This window comes from Urocampus carinirostris, chromosome 15 (genome assembly GCF_059441175.1).
Source record: "Urocampus carinirostris isolate Australia breed hairy pipefish chromosome 15, RoL_Ucar_1.0, whole genome shotgun sequence".
NCBI classification, from domain to species: domain Eukaryota; kingdom Metazoa; phylum Chordata; class Actinopteri; order Syngnathiformes; family Syngnathidae; genus Urocampus; species Urocampus carinirostris.
In genome coordinates this window covers 30,615,462-30,633,184 of record NC_142363.1, presented here as the reverse complement: position 1 = coordinate 30,633,184, position 17,723 = coordinate 30,615,462, and the positions used below count along the sequence as shown (strand labels likewise).

The 17,723-nt window shown below is 36.2% G+C and overlaps 1 protein-coding gene across 1 annotated transcript in view; it reads right to left on the bottom strand.

Moving 5' to 3' along the window:
* LOC148352106 (dynein regulatory complex subunit 2-like) overlaps positions 1 to 17,723 on the bottom strand; it is a 74,717-nt gene that overhangs the window by 1,127 nt on the left and 55,867 nt on the right. The window contains exon 7 of the mRNA XM_088354987.1: positions 2,614 to 2,724. Within this exon, the coding sequence (XP_088211113.1) occupies positions 2,614 to 2,724 (111 nt within the window). The remainder of the gene's footprint in view (positions 1 to 2,613; positions 2,725 to 17,723) is intronic.

Here is a 17,723-nt window from a genome sequence, read left to right as displayed (position 1 = left end):
TTGGTGACATGGTGTAATATACCTTCTTGTTCCACGGACAGACTGAGGAGATCATTTCTTCCTCATGCCATGAGGCTCTTTAACTCCACCCCCACATTTGCATATGACCCTATTTTTATTAGTGTGTATTTTCCGTAGCACTATTTAAATACTCTATATCAACAATTTATATTGGGTATTTTTGTATTCTATATCTTTTCTTTTTCAACACAAGGATACTGCTGGGGATGAATTGAGTATCTATCTAATCATATACACTGCTGGCCACTCTAACCTAACAATAAACATGGAAAGAATTTAGTACTCTCTTCCACTGGCGGGTAAGCTAACATATACCTGAAGTCTGTACCTTTTTCTAACAAATTCCTTTGAATGATTCATGTGACACACTACAGTATTTCATTGTTAGAGAATAGATCTTGGGAAAATACCCAGGGGCCTTCAAGTTGTAGCTTTTAATTAGAGAAGAATTCTTTTGGCTTGAGAACTTAAAAACTGGTTTTTAGTACAATATAGAAACGTATAAATTATATCCATCCATCCATTATCTGTACCGCTTATCCCCAGTAGGGTCGCGGGGGTGCTGGAGCCCATCCCAGCTATCTTCGGGCAGTGGGCAGGGGACACCCTGAACTGGTTGCCAGCCAGTCGCAGGGCACAGAGACAGACAACTCACTCCCTCATTCACACCTAGGGACAATTTGAACCGGCCAATTAACCTGACATGCAAGTCTTAAGAAGGTGGGAGGGAACCGGAGTGCCCGGAGGAAACCCACGCAAGCACGGGGAGAACATGCAAACTCCGCACAGGAAGGTTGGTAGCTGGATTTGAACCCATGACCTCAGAACTGTGCCACACACGCGCTAGCCGCCGTGCTGCCCGTATAAATTATATATTGGGTGTAAAATATAGACTGTAGTATAAAAGGCACCATAATTTCCCTATCAAAGTTCCATTCATGACTATTCCTTACGCTTGAGACCCTAATTTGGCAATTCTTACGTCAGATTTCAAACCTTATTTTAAACCCAGTTAGTGATTCAAAAATCTTGAGACTACTTCATGACCAGACCAAAACTACAATTTAAAACCCTACTTTACAACCGTAATTGTAGTTTGAAGCTCTCAATAACGGTCTCCGAAACTACAACAGTAATTTGATTTGAAAAAAACTACTCAGATTTTAGTTTTACTTATGGTATGATTTCAAAATACAATTTCATCCCCTTAATGTTAATCCTAATCCAAGACATACCCGAAGTATATTCTTGAAACTCTTTTGCAAGGTAATTACTGCAAGTGCTACTACACAGATATTCAAGGTTTTTATTCTCACTTGACTTTCCTTTCACAATTAAATGCCTGCAGGTGAGTGTAGCATGGGCACCTTAGCTGGAACACAGGTGAGGCAATAGCTTGAAGCCCTACCTGGTACCTTGACAATTTTGATCACAATCTGAAAAACGTAACTTTGTATTTTGCTCATTTTTCCGAGGGTAGGTAAGGCCGATTTCAAAAGTACCCATTTACAGCACTAAAACCTTTGCAACTGTGTATTTTACTCAGTCCAATTTTTAGACATTTTAGAGAATTGTAAATGTTTGACTTCTCTTTCAGGAAGTCACTCAATAATTGTGCACACTTGCCCGTGATGATCACACGTGAAACTGAATCCCTGATTGCATTTACGCACGTCCATTTTTGACATAGTCGAAAAAAAGACTAGGGGTCAGCATGTTGAATCCACCAAGAACACTGCATCAAATTATGTTGGGAATTTCATTGGCTCACCAATGTGTCAATCATCATTTGAAATTGATTACTAATGGTAAACATATTAGGAGCTAAAGCAAGCAATCGCCATTTTATCAAACAGGCCTGTGGACTGTGAAAAAAAACCCTGCTATTGGCTGAGAGTGGTCAATCAAAATGTCAGAGGCTATCCGAAGTCATCTGATGAGTCTCTTTATTTTTAAAGGGGAGTTATGGAGCAAAACAGACTGATTACAACAAGGTATGTCCAATGATGCAGAAATGCTTTTACACAGGTTTTTTTATATATACTTTTTTTTTTTTTTTATCCGTTGGCCTTATCGTGGGTTTTGGAGTAAATCTTTTACACTTGACTGACATTCAACTGATTTGATGACTTCAAGTTTAGAACGTGATTCCCTTAAACAAGTTCATTCATTTTACGCTATTTCTTGATCACATAAACGCTTTTCCACCACAGCAGACTTTAAAAATTTTTTATATCAGGAGCTTGTTTCCAGTCTGGAGTGTTGGAATTTAGGAAAGCTATTGCTTCAGCAGCTCCGCCTTTCGGTTGCTTAGCCAATCAGAAAAGTATTGGAGAGAGGAGGAGTGAGGGAGGGCAAGGCTCTGCTGCATCTGAGCCTAAATAACCCAGTTTTTATTATATTTGATCGGCACCTCAAATTAGTAAAAATGCGAATACTGATATTTGTCAAATTCTCAAATATCGGTGAACCTCTATTCTGAAGACGAATTGTGTTCTCCGTGCTTAAATCTACAGCTTTTTAATGCCCACAGGTTGGAAAGTGTGCTACACGACTTGTTTTGTGATAACGTCCTAACGGTGTAACTCCCACCTTAGGCGGTTGCGTCGCTCCGAGCAGCTCATCACTGCCACCTTGTGGCCAAGAGGTGATCGCCTGCCGCATCTTGTCGCACAAAGCGCCGGCCTGCAGAACTTTCTCACCCTGTGGACAAAATCCACATCAGTGTCTGCATACCCGTAGAAAAGTACATCAGGCTCAGGAGGTAGAGCGCTCGTCTTGGGATCAAGAGATCGCAGTTCGAATCCCGGCTCCTTCGTGTTACATGTCCAAGTGTCCTTGGGTAAGACACTGAACCCCTAATACCCCCAATAAGCAGGTTAGCGCCTTACATGGCTACAAGGCCGCTATTGGGAAATGTGAAGCACACTGTAAAGCGCTTTGGGAAGTCTTCACTTGAAAAGCGCTAAAGAAATGCAGATCATTTCAATTCCTCTTATTTCTCTCTCTCAAGCTTTCCCTTTCTATGTCTCTCTCGGTCTTTAGCTCTCCTGCTTGCTCTCACCCTCTCCATCTTTTGCTCTCCTTTTTATTATCTCCCGCTCTTTCTCTCACTTTTTTTCTCTTTCTTGTTCTTTCTTTTTTGTCTCTCTCTCACTTTGTCTCTTTATATCTCCTGCTCACTGTCTTGCTTTCCCTCCATCTCCCTCTCTTTCACTTCTGCTCACTATCACTCTCCACTACTATCTCCCTTTCCACAACTCTCTAGCTTTATCGTAATGCTCCCCTCCATCTCTCTCCTTTTACTCTTCTCTCACTCTCATTTTCTCCTTTCCTCTCTTTCCCTTTCTCTTACTCTTGCTTTCTCCAGCTCTTTCTTTCCTGATCACTCTCTCAAAGGATCGATATGGAGGACAAAATAATGTACTGGACTACCTGAACTATTGCGCTCCCAGCTGTCCATTTGTAGTTTTGACTTTAGGCTGGGACACACGGTTTGCAAAAAAATAGATAGAAAAAGAGGGCAGCGCAGATGCACGTGTGTGGCATAATTCTGTGGTCATAAGATCGAACCTCCTGCATGAAAGGTTTGGGATGGGAAGTAAGGAAATCCGATCTCATGATCTCAGAACTGAGGATGAATGGAATCCACCTGTGTGTAATCAAGTCACTGTATAAATTGTGCTAATCTCAGAATTCTGTTTAAAGCGCAGAGAGCATCATGACAAACGAGGAACACACCAAGCAGGTCCGAGGTACTGTTGTGGAGAGGTTTAAAGCTGGATATGGATACAAAAAGACAGCCCTAAACTTTGAGCTTATACAAGGAGGAAACTGATGCAGAGATGCAGCCAAGAGGCCCATGATCACTCTGGATGATGTCGAAAATATTGTAAACAAAAAACAAAGCTATGTCAAAAATGTTAAAAAAAACACACACACACAAAGACGTTAGTTTGTCAAAAATGATGAGAAAAAGACACAAGGGGTTAGTATGTCGTAAAAAAGACGAAAGTGGTGATTATGTCAAAAAAAAGACGTAAGTGGTTACTATGTCGAAAAAAAGACGTAAGTGGTGTCTATGTCAAAAATGTCGAAAAAAAGACAAGCAGTTACTATGTCGAAAATGTCGAAAAAAAACCTTAAGGGGTTAGTATGTCAAAAAATGTCGAAAAAAAGACGCAAGGGGTTACTATGTCGAAAATGTCGAAAAAAAGACATAAGAGGTCACTATGTCAAAAAAAAGACGTAAGGGGTTACTATGTCGAAAATGTCATAAAAATGACGTAAGGGGTTAGTATTTCGAAAATGTGGAAAAAAAAGACGTAAGGCGTTACTATGTCGAAAATGTCGAAAAAAAACCTTAAGGGGTTAGTATGTCAAAAAATGTCGAAAAAAAGTCGTAAGGGGTTACTATGTCGAAAATGCGAAAAAAAAGACGCAAGGGGTTACTATGTCGAAAATGTCGAAAAAAAACCTTAAGGGGTTAGTATGTCAAAAAATGTCGAAAAAAAGACATAAGAGGTTACTATGTCGAAAATGCGAAAAAAAAGACGCAAGGGGTTACTATGTCGAAAATGTCGAAAAAAAACCTTAAGGGGTTAGTATGTCAAAAAATGTCGAAAAAAAGTCGTAAGGGGTTACTATGTCGAAAATGCGAAAAAAAAGACGCAAGGGGTTACTATGTCGAAAATGTCGAAAAAAAACCTTAAGGGGTTAGTATGTCAAAAAATGTCGAAAAAAAGACATAAGAGGTTACTATGTCGAAAATGCGAAAAAAAAGACGCAAGGGGTTAGTATGTCGAAAATGTCATAAAAATGACGTAAGGGGTTAGTATTTCAAAAATGTCGAAAAAAAAGACGCAAGGGGTTACTATGTCGAAAAAAAGACGCAAGGGGTTAGTATGTCGAAAATGTCGAAAAAAAACCTTAAGGGGTTAGTATGTCAAAAAATGTCGAAAAAAAAGCTGCAAGGGGTTACTATGTCGAAAATGTCGAAAAAAAGACGCAAGGGGTTAGTTTGTCGAAAAAAGACATAAGGGGTTAGTTAGTATGTCAAAAATGTGGAAAAAAAAAACATAAGGGGTTAGTATGTCGAAAAAAAGACGTAAGGGGTTACTATGTCGAAAATGTCGAAAAAAAGACATAAGAGGTCACTATGTCAAAAAAAGACGTAAGGGGTTACTATGTCGAAAATGTCGAAAAAAACCCGCAAAGGGTTACTATGTCGAAAATGTCATAAAAATGACGTAAGGGGTTAGTATTTCAAAAATGTCGAAAAAAAAGACATAAGAGGTTACTATGTCGGAAAAAAGTCGTAAGGGGTTACTATGTCGAAAATGCGAAAAAAAAGACGCAAGGGGTTAGTATGTCAAAAAATGTCGAAAAAAAGACGCAAGGGGTTAGTTTGTCGAAAAAAGACATAAGGGGTTAGTATGTCAGAAATGTAGAAAAAAAAGACAAGAGGTTACTATGTCGAAAATGCGAAAAAAAAGACGCAAGGGGTTAGTATGTCGAAAATGTCGAAAAAAAGACATAAGAGGTCACTATGTCAAAAAAAAGACGTAAGGGGTTACTATGTCGAAAATGTCATAAAAATGACGTAAGGGGTTAGTATTTCGAAAATGTGGAAAAAAAAGACGTAAGGCGTTACTATGTCGAAAATGTCGAAAAAAAACCTCAAGGGGTTAGTATGTCAAAAAATGTCGAAAAAAAGTCGTAAGGGGTTACTATGTCGAAAATGTCGAAAAAAAACCTTAAGGGGTTAGTATGTCAAAAAATGTCGAAAAAAAGACATAAGAGGTTACTATGTCGAAAATGCGAAAAAAAAGACGCAAGGGGTTAGTATGTCGAAAATGTCATAAAAATGACGTAAGGGGTTAGTATTTCAAAAATGTCGAAAAAAAAGACGCAAGGGGTTACTATGTCGAAAAAAAGACGCAAGGGGTTAGTATGTCGAAAATGTCGAAAAAAAACCTTAAGGGGTTAGTATGTCAAAAAATGTCGAAAAAAAAGACGCAAGGGGTTACTATGTCGAAAATGTCGAAAAAAAGACGCAAGGGGTTAGTTTGTCGAAAATGTCATAAAAATGACGTAAGGGGTTAGTATTTCGAAAATGTGGAAAAAAAAGACGTAAGGCGTTACTATGTCGAAAATGTCGAAAAAAAACCTTAAGGGGTTAGTATGTCAAAAAATGTCGAAAAAAAAGACGCAAGGGGTTACTATGTCGAAAATGTCGAAAAAAAGACGCAAGGGGTTAGTTTGTCGAAAATGTCATAAAAATGACGTAAGGGGTTAGTATTTCGAAAATGTGGAAAAAAAAGACGTAAGGCGTTACTATGTCGAAAATGTCGAAAAAAAACCTTAAGGGGTTAGTATGTCAAAAAATGTCGAAAAAAAGACATAAGAGGTTACTATGTCGAAAATGCGAAAAAAACCCGCAAAGGGTTACTATGTCGAAAATGTCATAAAAATGACGTAAGGGGTTAGTATTTCAAAAATGTCGAAAAAAAAGACATAAGAGGTTACTATGTCGAAAAAAAGTCGTAAGGGGTTACTATGTCGAAAATGCGAAAAAAAAGACGCAAGGGGTTAGTATGTCAAAAAATGTCGAAAAAAAGACGCAAGGGGTTAGTTTGTCGAAAAAAGACATAAGGGGTTAGTATGTCAGAAATGTAGAAAAAAAAGACAAGAGGTTACTATGTCGAAAATGCGAAAAAAAAGACGCAAGGGGTTAGTATGTCGAAAATGTCGAAAAAAAACCTTAAGGGGTTAGTATGTCAAAAAATGTCGAAAAAAAAACATAAGGGGTTACTATGTCGAAAATGTCGAAAAAAAGACATAAGAGGTCACTATGTCAAAAAAAAGACGTAAGGGGTTAGTATTTCGAAAATGTGGAAAAAAAAGACGTAAGGCGTTACTATGTCGAAAATGTCGAAAAAAAACCTTAAGGGGTTAGTATGTCAAAAAATGTCGAAAAAAAGTCGTAAGGGGTTACTATGTCGAAAATGCGAAAAAAAAGACGCAAGGGGTTAGTATGTCGAAAATGTCATAAAAATGACGTAAGGGGTTAGTATTTCAAAAATGTCGAAAAAAAAGACGCAAGGGGTTACTATGTCGAAAAAAAGACGCAAGGGGTTAGTATGTCGAAAATGTCGAAAAAAAAGACGCAAGGGGTTACTATGTCGAAAATGTCGAAAAAAAGACGCAAGGGGTTAGTTTGTCGAAAAAAGACATAAGGGGTTAGTTAGTATGTCAAAAATGTGGAAAAAAAAAACATAAGGGGTTAGTATGTCGAAAAAAAGACGTAAGGGGTTACTATGTCGAAAATGTCGAAAAAAAGACGCAAGGGGTTAGTTTGTCGAAAAAAGACATAAGGGGTTAGTTAGTATGTCAAAAATGTGGAAAAAAAAAACATAAGGGGTTAGTATGTCGAAAAAAAGACGTAAGGGGTTACTATGTCGAAAATGTCGAAAAAAAGACATAAGAGGTCACTATGTCAAAAAAAGACGTAAGGGGTTACTATGTCGAAAATGTCGAAAAAAACCCGCAAAGGGTTACTATGTCGAAAATGTCATAAAAATGACGTAAGGGGTTAGTATTTCAAAAATGTCGAAAAAAAAGACGCAAGGGGTTACTATGTCGAAAAAAAGACGCAAGGGGTTAGTATGTCGAAAATGTCGAAAAAAAACCTTAAGGGGTTAGTATGTCAAAAAATGTCGAAAAAAAAGACGCAAGGGGTTACTATGTCGAAAATGTCGAAAAAAAGACGCAAGGGGTTAGTTTGTCGAAAAAAGACATAAGGGGTTAGTTAGTATGTCAAAAATGTGGAAAAAAAAAACATAAGGGGTTAGTATGTCGAAAAAAAGACGTAAGGGGTTACTATGTCGAAAATGTCGAAAAAAAGACATAAGAGGTCACTATGTCAAAAAAAGACGTAAGGGGTTACTATGTCGAAAATGTCGAAAAAAACCCGCAAAGGGTTACTATGTCGAAAATGTCATAAAAATGACGTAAGGGGTTAGTATTTCAAAAATGTCGAAAAAAAAGACATAAGAGGTTACTATGTCGAAAAAAAGTCGTAAGGGGTTACTATGTCGAAAATGCGAAAAAAAAGACGCAAGGGGTTAGTATGTCAAAAAATGTCGAAAAAAAGACGCAAGGGGTTAGTTTGTCGAAAAAAGACATAAGGGGTTAGTATGTCAGAAATGTAGAAAAAAAAGACAAGAGGTTACTATGTCGAAAATGCGAAAAAAAAGACGCAAGGGGTTAGTATGTCGAAAATGTCGAAAAAAAGACATAAGAGGTCACTATGTCAAAAAAAAGACGTAAGGGGTTACTATGTCGAAAATGTCATAAAAATGACGTAAGGGGTTAGTATTTCGAAAATGTGGAAAAAAAAGACGTAAGGCGTTACTATGTCAAAAAATGTCGAAAAAAAGTCGTAAGGGGTTACTATGTCGAAAATGCGAAAAAAAAGACGCAAGGGGTTACTATGTCGAAAATGTCGAAAAAAAACCTTAAGGGGTTAGTATGTCAAAAAATGTCGAAAAAAAGACATAAGAGGTTACTATGTCGAAAATGCGAAAAAAAAGACGCAAGGGGTTAGTATGTCAAAAAATGTCGAAAAAAAAAGACGCAAGGGGTTACTATGTCGAAAATGTCAAAAAAAAGACGCAAGGGGTTAGTTTGTCGAAAAAAGACATAAGGGGTTAGTATGTCAAAAATGTGGAAAAAAAAAACATAAGGGGTTAGTATGTCGAAAAAAAGACGTAAGGGGTTACTATGTCGAAAATGTCGAAAAAAAGACATAAGAGGTCACTATGTCAAAAAAAGACGTAAGGGGTTACTATGTCGAAAATGTCGAAAAAAACCCGCAAAGGGTTACTATGTCGAAAATGTCATAAAAATGACGTAAGGGGTTAGTATTTCAAAAATGTCGAAAAAAAAGACATAAGAGGTTACTATGTCGAAAAAAAGTCGTAAGGGGTTACTATGTCGAAAATGCGAAAAAAAAGACGCAAGGGGTTAGTATGTCAAAAAATGTCAAAAAAAAGACGCAAGGGGTTAGTTTGTCGAAAAAAGACATAAGGGGTTAGTATGTCAGAAATGTAGAAAAAAAAGACAAGAGGTTACTATGTCGAAAATGCGAAAAAAAAGACGCAAGGGGTTAGTATGTCGAAAATGTCGAAAAAAAACCTTAAGGGGTTAGTATGTCAAAAAATGTCGAAAAAAAGACGTAAGAGGTTACTATGTCGAAAATGCGAAAAAAAAGACGCAAGGGGTTACTATGTCGAAAATGTCATAAAAATGACGTAAGGGGTTAGTATTTCGAAAATGTGGAAAAAAAAGACGTAAGGCGTTACTATGTCAAAAAATGTCGAAAAAAAGTCGTAAGGGGTTACTATGTCGAAAATGCGAAAAAAAAGACGCAAGGGGTTACTATGTCGAAAATGTCGAAAAAAAACCTTAAGGGGTTAGTATGTCAAAAAATGTCGAAAAAAAGACATAAGAGGTTACTATGTCGAAAATGCGAAAAAAAAGACGCAAGGGGTTAGTATGTCAAAAAATGTCGAAAAAAAAAGACGCAAGGGGTTACTATGTCGAAAATGTCAAAAAAAAGACGCAAGGGGTTAGTTTGTCGAAAAAAGACATAAGGGGTTAGTATGTCAAAAATGTGGAAAAAAAAACATAAGGGGTTAGTATGTCGAAAAAAAGACGTAAGGGGTTACTATGTCGAAAATGTCGAAAAAAAGACATAAGAGGTCACTATGTCAAAAAAAGACGTAAGGGGTTACTATGTCGAAAATGTCGAAAAAAACCCGCAAAGGGTTACTATGTCGAAAATGTCATAAAAATGACGTAAGGGGTTAGTATTTCAAAAATGTCGAAAAAAAAGACATAAGAGGTTACTATGTCGAAAAAAAGTCGTAAGGGGTTACTATGTCGAAAATGTCGAAAAAAAGACATAAGAGGTCACTATGTCAAAAAAAAGACGTAAGGGGTTACTATGTCGAAAATGTCGAAAAAAACCCGCAAAGGGTTACTATGTCGAAAATGTCATAAAAATTACGTAAGGGGTTAGTATTTCAAAAATGTCGAAAAAAAAGACATAAGAGGTTACTATGTCGAAAAAAAGTCGTAAGGGGTTACTATGTCGAAAATGCGAAAAAAAAGACGCAAGGGGTTAGTATGTCAAAAAATGTCAAAAAAAAGACGCAAGGGGTTAGTTTGTCGAAAAAAGACATAAGGGGTTAGTATGTCAGAAATGTAGAAAAAAAACCTTAAGGGGTTAGTATGTCAAAAAATGTCGAAAAAAAGACGTAAGAGGTTACTATGTCGAAAATGCGAAAAAAAAGACGCAAGGGGTTAGTATGTCGAAAATGTCGAAAAAAAACCTTAAGGGGTTAGTATGTCAAAAAATGTCGAAAAAAAGACGTAAGAGGTTACTATGTCGAAAATGCGAAAAAAAAGACGCAAGGGGTTAGTATGTCGAAAATGTCGAAAAAAAGACATAAGAGGTCACTATGTCAAAAAAAAGACGCAAGGGGTTACTATGTCGAAAATGTCATAAAAATGACGTAAGGGGTTAGTATTTCGAAAATGTGGAAAAAAAAGACGTAAGGCGTTACTATGTCGAAAATGTCGAAAAAAAACCTTAAGGGGTTAGTATGTCAAAAAATGTCGAAAAAAAGTCGTAAGGGGTTACTATGTCGAAAATGCGAAAAAAAAGACGCAAGGGGTTACTATGTCGAAAATGTCGAAAAAAAACCTTAAGGGGTTAGTATGTCAAAAAATGTCGAAAAAAAGACATAAGAGGTTACTATGTCGAAAATGCGAAAAAAAAGACGCAAGGGGTTAGTATGTCGAAAATGTCATAAAAATGACGTAAGGGGTTAGTATTTCAAAAATGTCGAAAAAAAAGACGCAAGGGGTTACTATGTCGAAAAAAAGACGCAAGGGGTTAGTATGTCAAAAAATGTCGAAAAAAAAGACGCAAGGGGTTACTATGTCGAAAATGTCGAAAAAAAGACGCAAGGGGTTAGTTTGTCGAAAAAAGACATAAGGGGTTAGTTAGTATGTCAAAAATGTGGAAAAAAAAAACATAAGGGGTTAGTATGTCGAAAAAAAGACGTAAGGGGTTACTATGTCGAAAATGTCGAAAAAAAGACATAAGAGGTCACTATGTCAAAAAAAGACGTAAGGGGTTACTATGTCGAAAATGTCGAAAAAAACCCGCAAAGGGTTACTATGTCGAAAATGTCATAAAAATGACGTAAGGGGTTAGTATTTCAAAAATGTCGAAAAAAAAGACATAAGAGGTTACTATGTCGAAAAAAAGTCGTAAGGGGTTACTATGTCGAAAATGCGAAAAAAAAGACGCAAGGGGTTAGTATGTCAAAAAATGTCGAAAAAAAGACGCAAGGGGTTAGTTTGTCGAAAAAAGACATAAGGGGTTAGTATGTCAGAAATGTAGAAAAAAAAGACAAGAGGTTACTATGTCGAAAATGCGAAAAAAAAGACGCAAGGGGTTAGTATGTCGAAAATGTCGAAAAAAAGACATAAGAGGTCACTATGTCAAAAAAAAGACGTAAGGGGTTACTATGTCGAAAATGTCATAAAAATGACGTAAGGGGTTAGTATTTCGAAAATGTGGAAAAAAAAGACGTAAGGCGTTACTATGTCAAAAAATGTCGAAAAAAAGTCGTAAGGGGTTACTATGTCGAAAATGCGAAAAAAAAGACGCAAGGGGTTACTATGTCGAAAATGTCGAAAAAAAACCTTAAGGGGTTAGTATGTCAAAAAATGTCGAAAAAAAGACATAAGAGGTTACTATGTCGAAAATGCGAAAAAAAAGACGCAAGGGGTTAGTATGTCAAAAAATGTCGAAAAAAAAAGACGCAAGGGGTTACTATGTCGAAAATGTCAAAAAAAAGACGCAAGGGGTTAGTTTGTCGAAAAAAGACATAAGGGGTTAGTATGTCAAAAATGTGGAAAAAAAAAACATAAGGGGTTAGTATGTCGAAAAAAAGACGTAAGGGGTTACTATGTCGAAAATGTCGAAAAAAACCCGCAAAGGGTTACTATGTCGAAAATGTCATAAAAATGACGTAAGGGGTTAGTATTTCAAAAATGTCGAAAAAAAAGACATAAGAGGTTACTATGTCGAAAAAAAGTCGTAAGGGGTTACTATGTCGAAAATGCGAAAAAAAAGACGCAAGGGGTTAGTATGTCAAAAAATGTCAAAAAAAAGACGCAAGGGGTTAGTTTGTCGAAAAAAGACATAAGGGGTTAGTATGTCAGAAATGTAGAAAAAAAAGACAAGAGGTTACTATGTCGAAAATGCGAAAAAAAAGACGCAAGGGGTTAGTATGTCGAAAATGTCGAAAAAAAACCTTAAGGGGTTAGTATGTCAAAAAATGTCGAAAAAAAGACGTAAGAGGTTACTATGTCGAAAATGTCGAAAAAAAGACATAAGAGGTCACTATGTCAAAAAAAAGACGTAAGGGGTTACTATGTCGAAAATGTCATAAAAATGACGTAAGGGGTTAGTATTTCGAAAATGTGGAAAAAAAAGACGTAAGGCGTTACTATGTCGAAAATGTCGAAAAAAAACCTTAAGGGGTTAGTATGTCAAAAAATGTCGAAAAAAAGTCGTAAGGGGTTACTATGTCGAAAATGCGAAAAAAAAGACGCAAGGGGTTACTATGTCGAAAATGTCGAAAAAAAACCATAAGGGGTTAGTATGTCAAAAATGTGGAAAAAAAAAACATAAGGGGTTAGTATGTCGAAAAAAAGACGTAAGGGGTTACTATGTCGAAAATGTCGAAAAAAAGACATAAGAGGTCACTATGTCAAAAAAAGACGTAAGGGGTTACTATGTCGAAAATGTCGAAAAAAACCCGCAAAGGGTTACTATGTCGAAAATGTCATAAAAATGACGTAAGGGGTTATTATTTCAAAAATGTCGAAAAAAAAGACATAAGAGGTTACTATGTCGAAAAAAAGTCGTAAGGGGTTACTATGTCGAAAATGCGAAAAAAAAGACGCAAGGGGTTAGTATGTCAAAAAATGTCGAAAAAAAAAGACGCAAGGGGTTACTATGTCGAAAATGTCAAAAAAAAGACGCAAGGGGTTAGTTTGTCGAAAAAAGACATAAGGGGTTAGTATGTCAAAAATGTGGAAAAAAAAACATAAGGGGTTAGTATGTCGAAAAAAAGACGTAAGGGGTTACTATGTCGAAAATGTCGAAAAAAAGACATAAGAGGTCACTATGTCAAAAAAAGACGTAAGGGGTTACTATGTCGAAAATGTCGAAAAAAACCCGCAAAGGGTTACTATGTCGAAAATGTCATAAAAATGACGTAAGGGGTTAGTATTTCAAAAATGTCGAAAAAAAAGACATAAGAGGTTACTATGTCGAAAAAAAGTCGTAAGGGGTTACTATGTCGAAAATGTCGAAAAAAAGACATAAGAGGTCACTATGTCAAAAAAAAGACGTAAGGGGTTACTATGTCGAAAATGTCGAAAAAAACCCGCAAAGGGTTACTATGTCGAAAATGTCATAAAAATTACGTAAGGGGTTAGTATTTCAAAAATGTCGAAAAAAAAGACATAAGAGGTTACTATGTCGAAAAAAAGTCGTAAGGGGTTACTATGTCGAAAATGCGAAAAAAAAGACGCAAGGGGTTAGTATGTCAAAAAATGTCAAAAAAAAGACGCAAGGGGTTAGTTTGTCGAAAAAAGACATAAGGGGTTAGTATGTCAGAAATGTAGAAAAAAAAGACAAGAGGTTACTATGTCGAAAATGCGAAAAAAAAGACGCAAGGGGTTAGTATGTCGAAAATGTCGAAAAAAAACCTTAAGGGGTTAGTATGTCAAAAAATGTCGAAAAAAAGACGTAAGAGGTTACTATGTCGAAAATGCGAAAAAAAAGACGCAAGGGGTTACTATGTCGAAAATGTCGAAAAAAAGACATAAGAGGTCACTATGTCAAAAAAAAGACGTAAGGGGTTACTATGTCGAAAATGTCATAAAAATGACGTAAGGGGTTAGTATTTCGAAAATGTGGAAAAAAAAGACGTAAGGCGTTACTATGTCGAAAATGTCGAAAAAAAACCTTAAGGGGTTAGTATGTCAAAAAATGTCGAAAAAAAGTCGTAAGGGGTTACTATGTCGAAAATGCGAAAAAAAAGACGCAAGGGGTTACTATGTCGAAAATGCGAAAAAAAAGACGCAAGGGGTTAGTATGTCGAAAATGTCGAAAAAAAACCTTAAGGGGTTAGTATGTCAAAAAATGTCGAAAAAAAAACATAAGGGGTTACTATGTCGAAAATGTCGAAAAAAAGACATAAGAGGTCACTATGTCAAAAAAAAGACGTAAGGGGTTAGTATTTCGAAAATGTGGAAAAAAAAGACGTAAGGCGTTACTATGTCGAAAATGTCGAAAAAAAACCTTAAGGGGTTAGTATGTCAAAAAATGTCGAAAAAAAGTCGTAAGGGGTTACTATGTCGAAAATGCGAAAAAAAAGACGCAAGGGGTTAGTATGTCGAAAATGTCATAAAAATGACGTAAGGGGTTAGTATTTCAAAAATGTCGAAAAAAAAGACGCAAGGGGTTACTATGTCGAAAAAAAGACGCAAGGGGTTAGTATGTCGAAAATGTCGAAAAAAAAGACGCAAGGGGTTACTATGTCGAAAATGTCGAAAAAAAGACGCAAGGGGTTAGTTTGTCGAAAAAAGACATAAGGGGTTAGTTAGTATGTCAAAAATGTGGAAAAAAAAAACATAAGGGGTTAGTATGTCGAAAAAAAGACGTAAGGGGTTACTATGTCGAAAATGTCGAAAAAAAGACGCAAGGGGTTAGTTTGTCGAAAAAAGACATAAGGGGTTAGTTAGTATGTCAAAAATGTGGAAAAAAAAAACATAAGGGGTTAGTATGTCGAAAAAAAGACGTAAGGGGTTACTATGTCGAAAATGTCGAAAAAAAGACATAAGAGGTCACTATGTCAAAAAAAGACGTAAGGGGTTACTATGTCGAAAATGTCGAAAAAAACCCGCAAAGGGTTACTATGTCGAAAATGTCATAAAAATGACGTAAGGGGTTAGTATTTCAAAAATGTCGAAAAAAAAGACGCAAGGGGTTACTATGTCGAAAAAAAGACGCAAGGGGTTAGTATGTCGAAAATGTCGAAAAAAAACCTTAAGGGGTTAGTATGTCAAAAAATGTCGAAAAAAAAGACGCAAGGGGTTACTATGTCGAAAATGTCGAAAAAAAGACGCAAGGGGTTAGTTTGTCGAAAAAAGACATAAGGGGTTAGTTAGTATGTCAAAAATGTGGAAAAAAAAAACATAAGGGGTTAGTATGTCGAAAAAAAGACGTAAGGGGTTACTATGTCGAAAATGTCGAAAAAAAGACATAAGAGGTCACTATGTCAAAAAAAGACGTAAGGGGTTACTATGTCGAAAATGTCGAAAAAAACCCGCAAAGGGTTACTATGTCGAAAATGTCATAAAAATGACGTAAGGGGTTAGTATTTCAAAAATGTCGAAAAAAAAGACATAAGAGGTTACTATGTCGAAAAAAAGTCGTAAGGGGTTACTATGTCGAAAATGCGAAAAAAAAGACGCAAGGGGTTAGTATGTCAAAAAATGTCGAAAAAAAGACGCAAGGGGTTAGTTTGTCGAAAAAAGACATAAGGGGTTAGTATGTCAGAAATGTAGAAAAAAAAGACAAGAGGTTACTATGTCGAAAATGCGAAAAAAAAGACGCAAGGGGTTAGTATGTCGAAAATGTCGAAAAAAAGACATAAGAGGTCACTATGTCAAAAAAAAGACGTAAGGGGTTACTATGTCGAAAATGTCATAAAAATGACGTAAGGGGTTAGTATTTCGAAAATGTGGAAAAAAAAGACGTAAGGCGTTACTATGTCAAAAAATGTCGAAAAAAAGTCGTAAGGGGTTACTATGTCGAAAATGCGAAAAAAAAGACGCAAGGGGTTACTATGTCGAAAATGTCGAAAAAAAACCTTAAGGGGTTAGTATGTCAAAAAATGTCGAAAAAAAGACATAAGAGGTTACTATGTCGAAAATGCGAAAAAAAAGACGCAAGGGGTTAGTATGTCAAAAAATGTCGAAAAAAAAAGACGCAAGGGGTTACTATGTCGAAAATGTCAAAAAAAAGACGCAAGGGGTTAGTTTGTCGAAAAAAGACATAAGGGGTTAGTATGTCAAAAATGTGGAAAAAAAAAACATAAGGGGTTAGTATGTCGAAAAAAAGACGTAAGGGGTTACTATGTCGAAAATGTCGAAAAAAAGACATAAGAGGTCACTATGTCAAAAAAAGACGTAAGGGGTTACTATGTCGAAAATGTCGAAAAAAACCCGCAAAGGGTTACTATGTCGAAAATGTCATAAAAATGACGTAAGGGGTTAGTATTTCAAAAATGTCGAAAAAAAAGACATAAGAGGTTACTATGTCGAAAAAAAGTCGTAAGGGGTTACTATGTCGAAAATGCGAAAAAAAAGACGCAAGGGGTTAGTATGTCAAAAAATGTCAAAAAAAAGACGCAAGGGGTTAGTTTGTCGAAAAAAGACATAAGGGGTTAGTATGTCAGAAATGTAGAAAAAAAAGACAAGAGGTTACTATGTCGAAAATGCGAAAAAAAAGACGCAAGGGGTTAGTATGTCGAAAATGTCGAAAAAAAACCTTAAGGGGTTAGTATGTCAAAAAATGTCGAAAAAAAGACGTAAGAGGTTACTATGTCGAAAATGCGAAAAAAAAGACGCAAGGGGTTACTATGTCGAAAATGTCATAAAAATGACGTAAGGGGTTAGTATTTCGAAAATGTGGAAAAAAAAGACGTAAGGCGTTACTATGTCAAAAAATGTCGAAAAAAAGTCGTAAGGGGTTACTATGTCGAAAATGCGAAAAAAAAGACGCAAGGGGTTACTATGTCGAAAATGTCGAAAAAAAACCTTAAGGGGTTAGTATGTCAAAAAATGTCGAAAAAAAGACATAAGAGGTTACTATGTCGAAAATGCGAAAAAAAAGACGCAAGGGGTTAGTATGTCAAAAAATGTCGAAAAAAAAAGACGCAAGGGGTTACTATGTCGAAAATGTCAAAAAAAAGACGCAAGGGGTTAGTTTGTCGAAAAAAGACATAAGGGGTTAGTATGTCAAAAATGTGGAAAAAAAAACATAAGGGGTTAGTATGTCGAAAAAAAGACGTAAGGGGTTACTATGTCGAAAATGTCGAAAAAAAGACATAAGAGGTCACTATGTCAAAAAAAGACGTAAGGGGTTACTATGTCGAAAATGTCGAAAAAAACCCGCAAAGGGTTACTATGTCGAAAATGTCATAAAAATGACGTAAGGGGTTAGTATTTCAAAAATGTCGAAAAAAAAGACATAAGAGGTTACTATGTCGAAAAAAAGTCGTAAGGGGTTACTATGTCGAAAATGTCGAAAAAAAGACATAAGAGGTCACTATGTCAAAAAAAAAGACGTAAGGGGTTACTATGTCGAAAATGTCGAAAAAAACCCGCAAAGGGTTACTATGTCGAAAATGTCATAAAAATTACGTAAGGGGTTAGTATTTCAAAAATGTCGAAAAAAAAGACATAAGAGGTTACTATGTCGAAAAAAAGTCGTAAGGGGTTACTATGTCGAAAATGCGAAAAAAAAGACGCAAGGGGTTAGT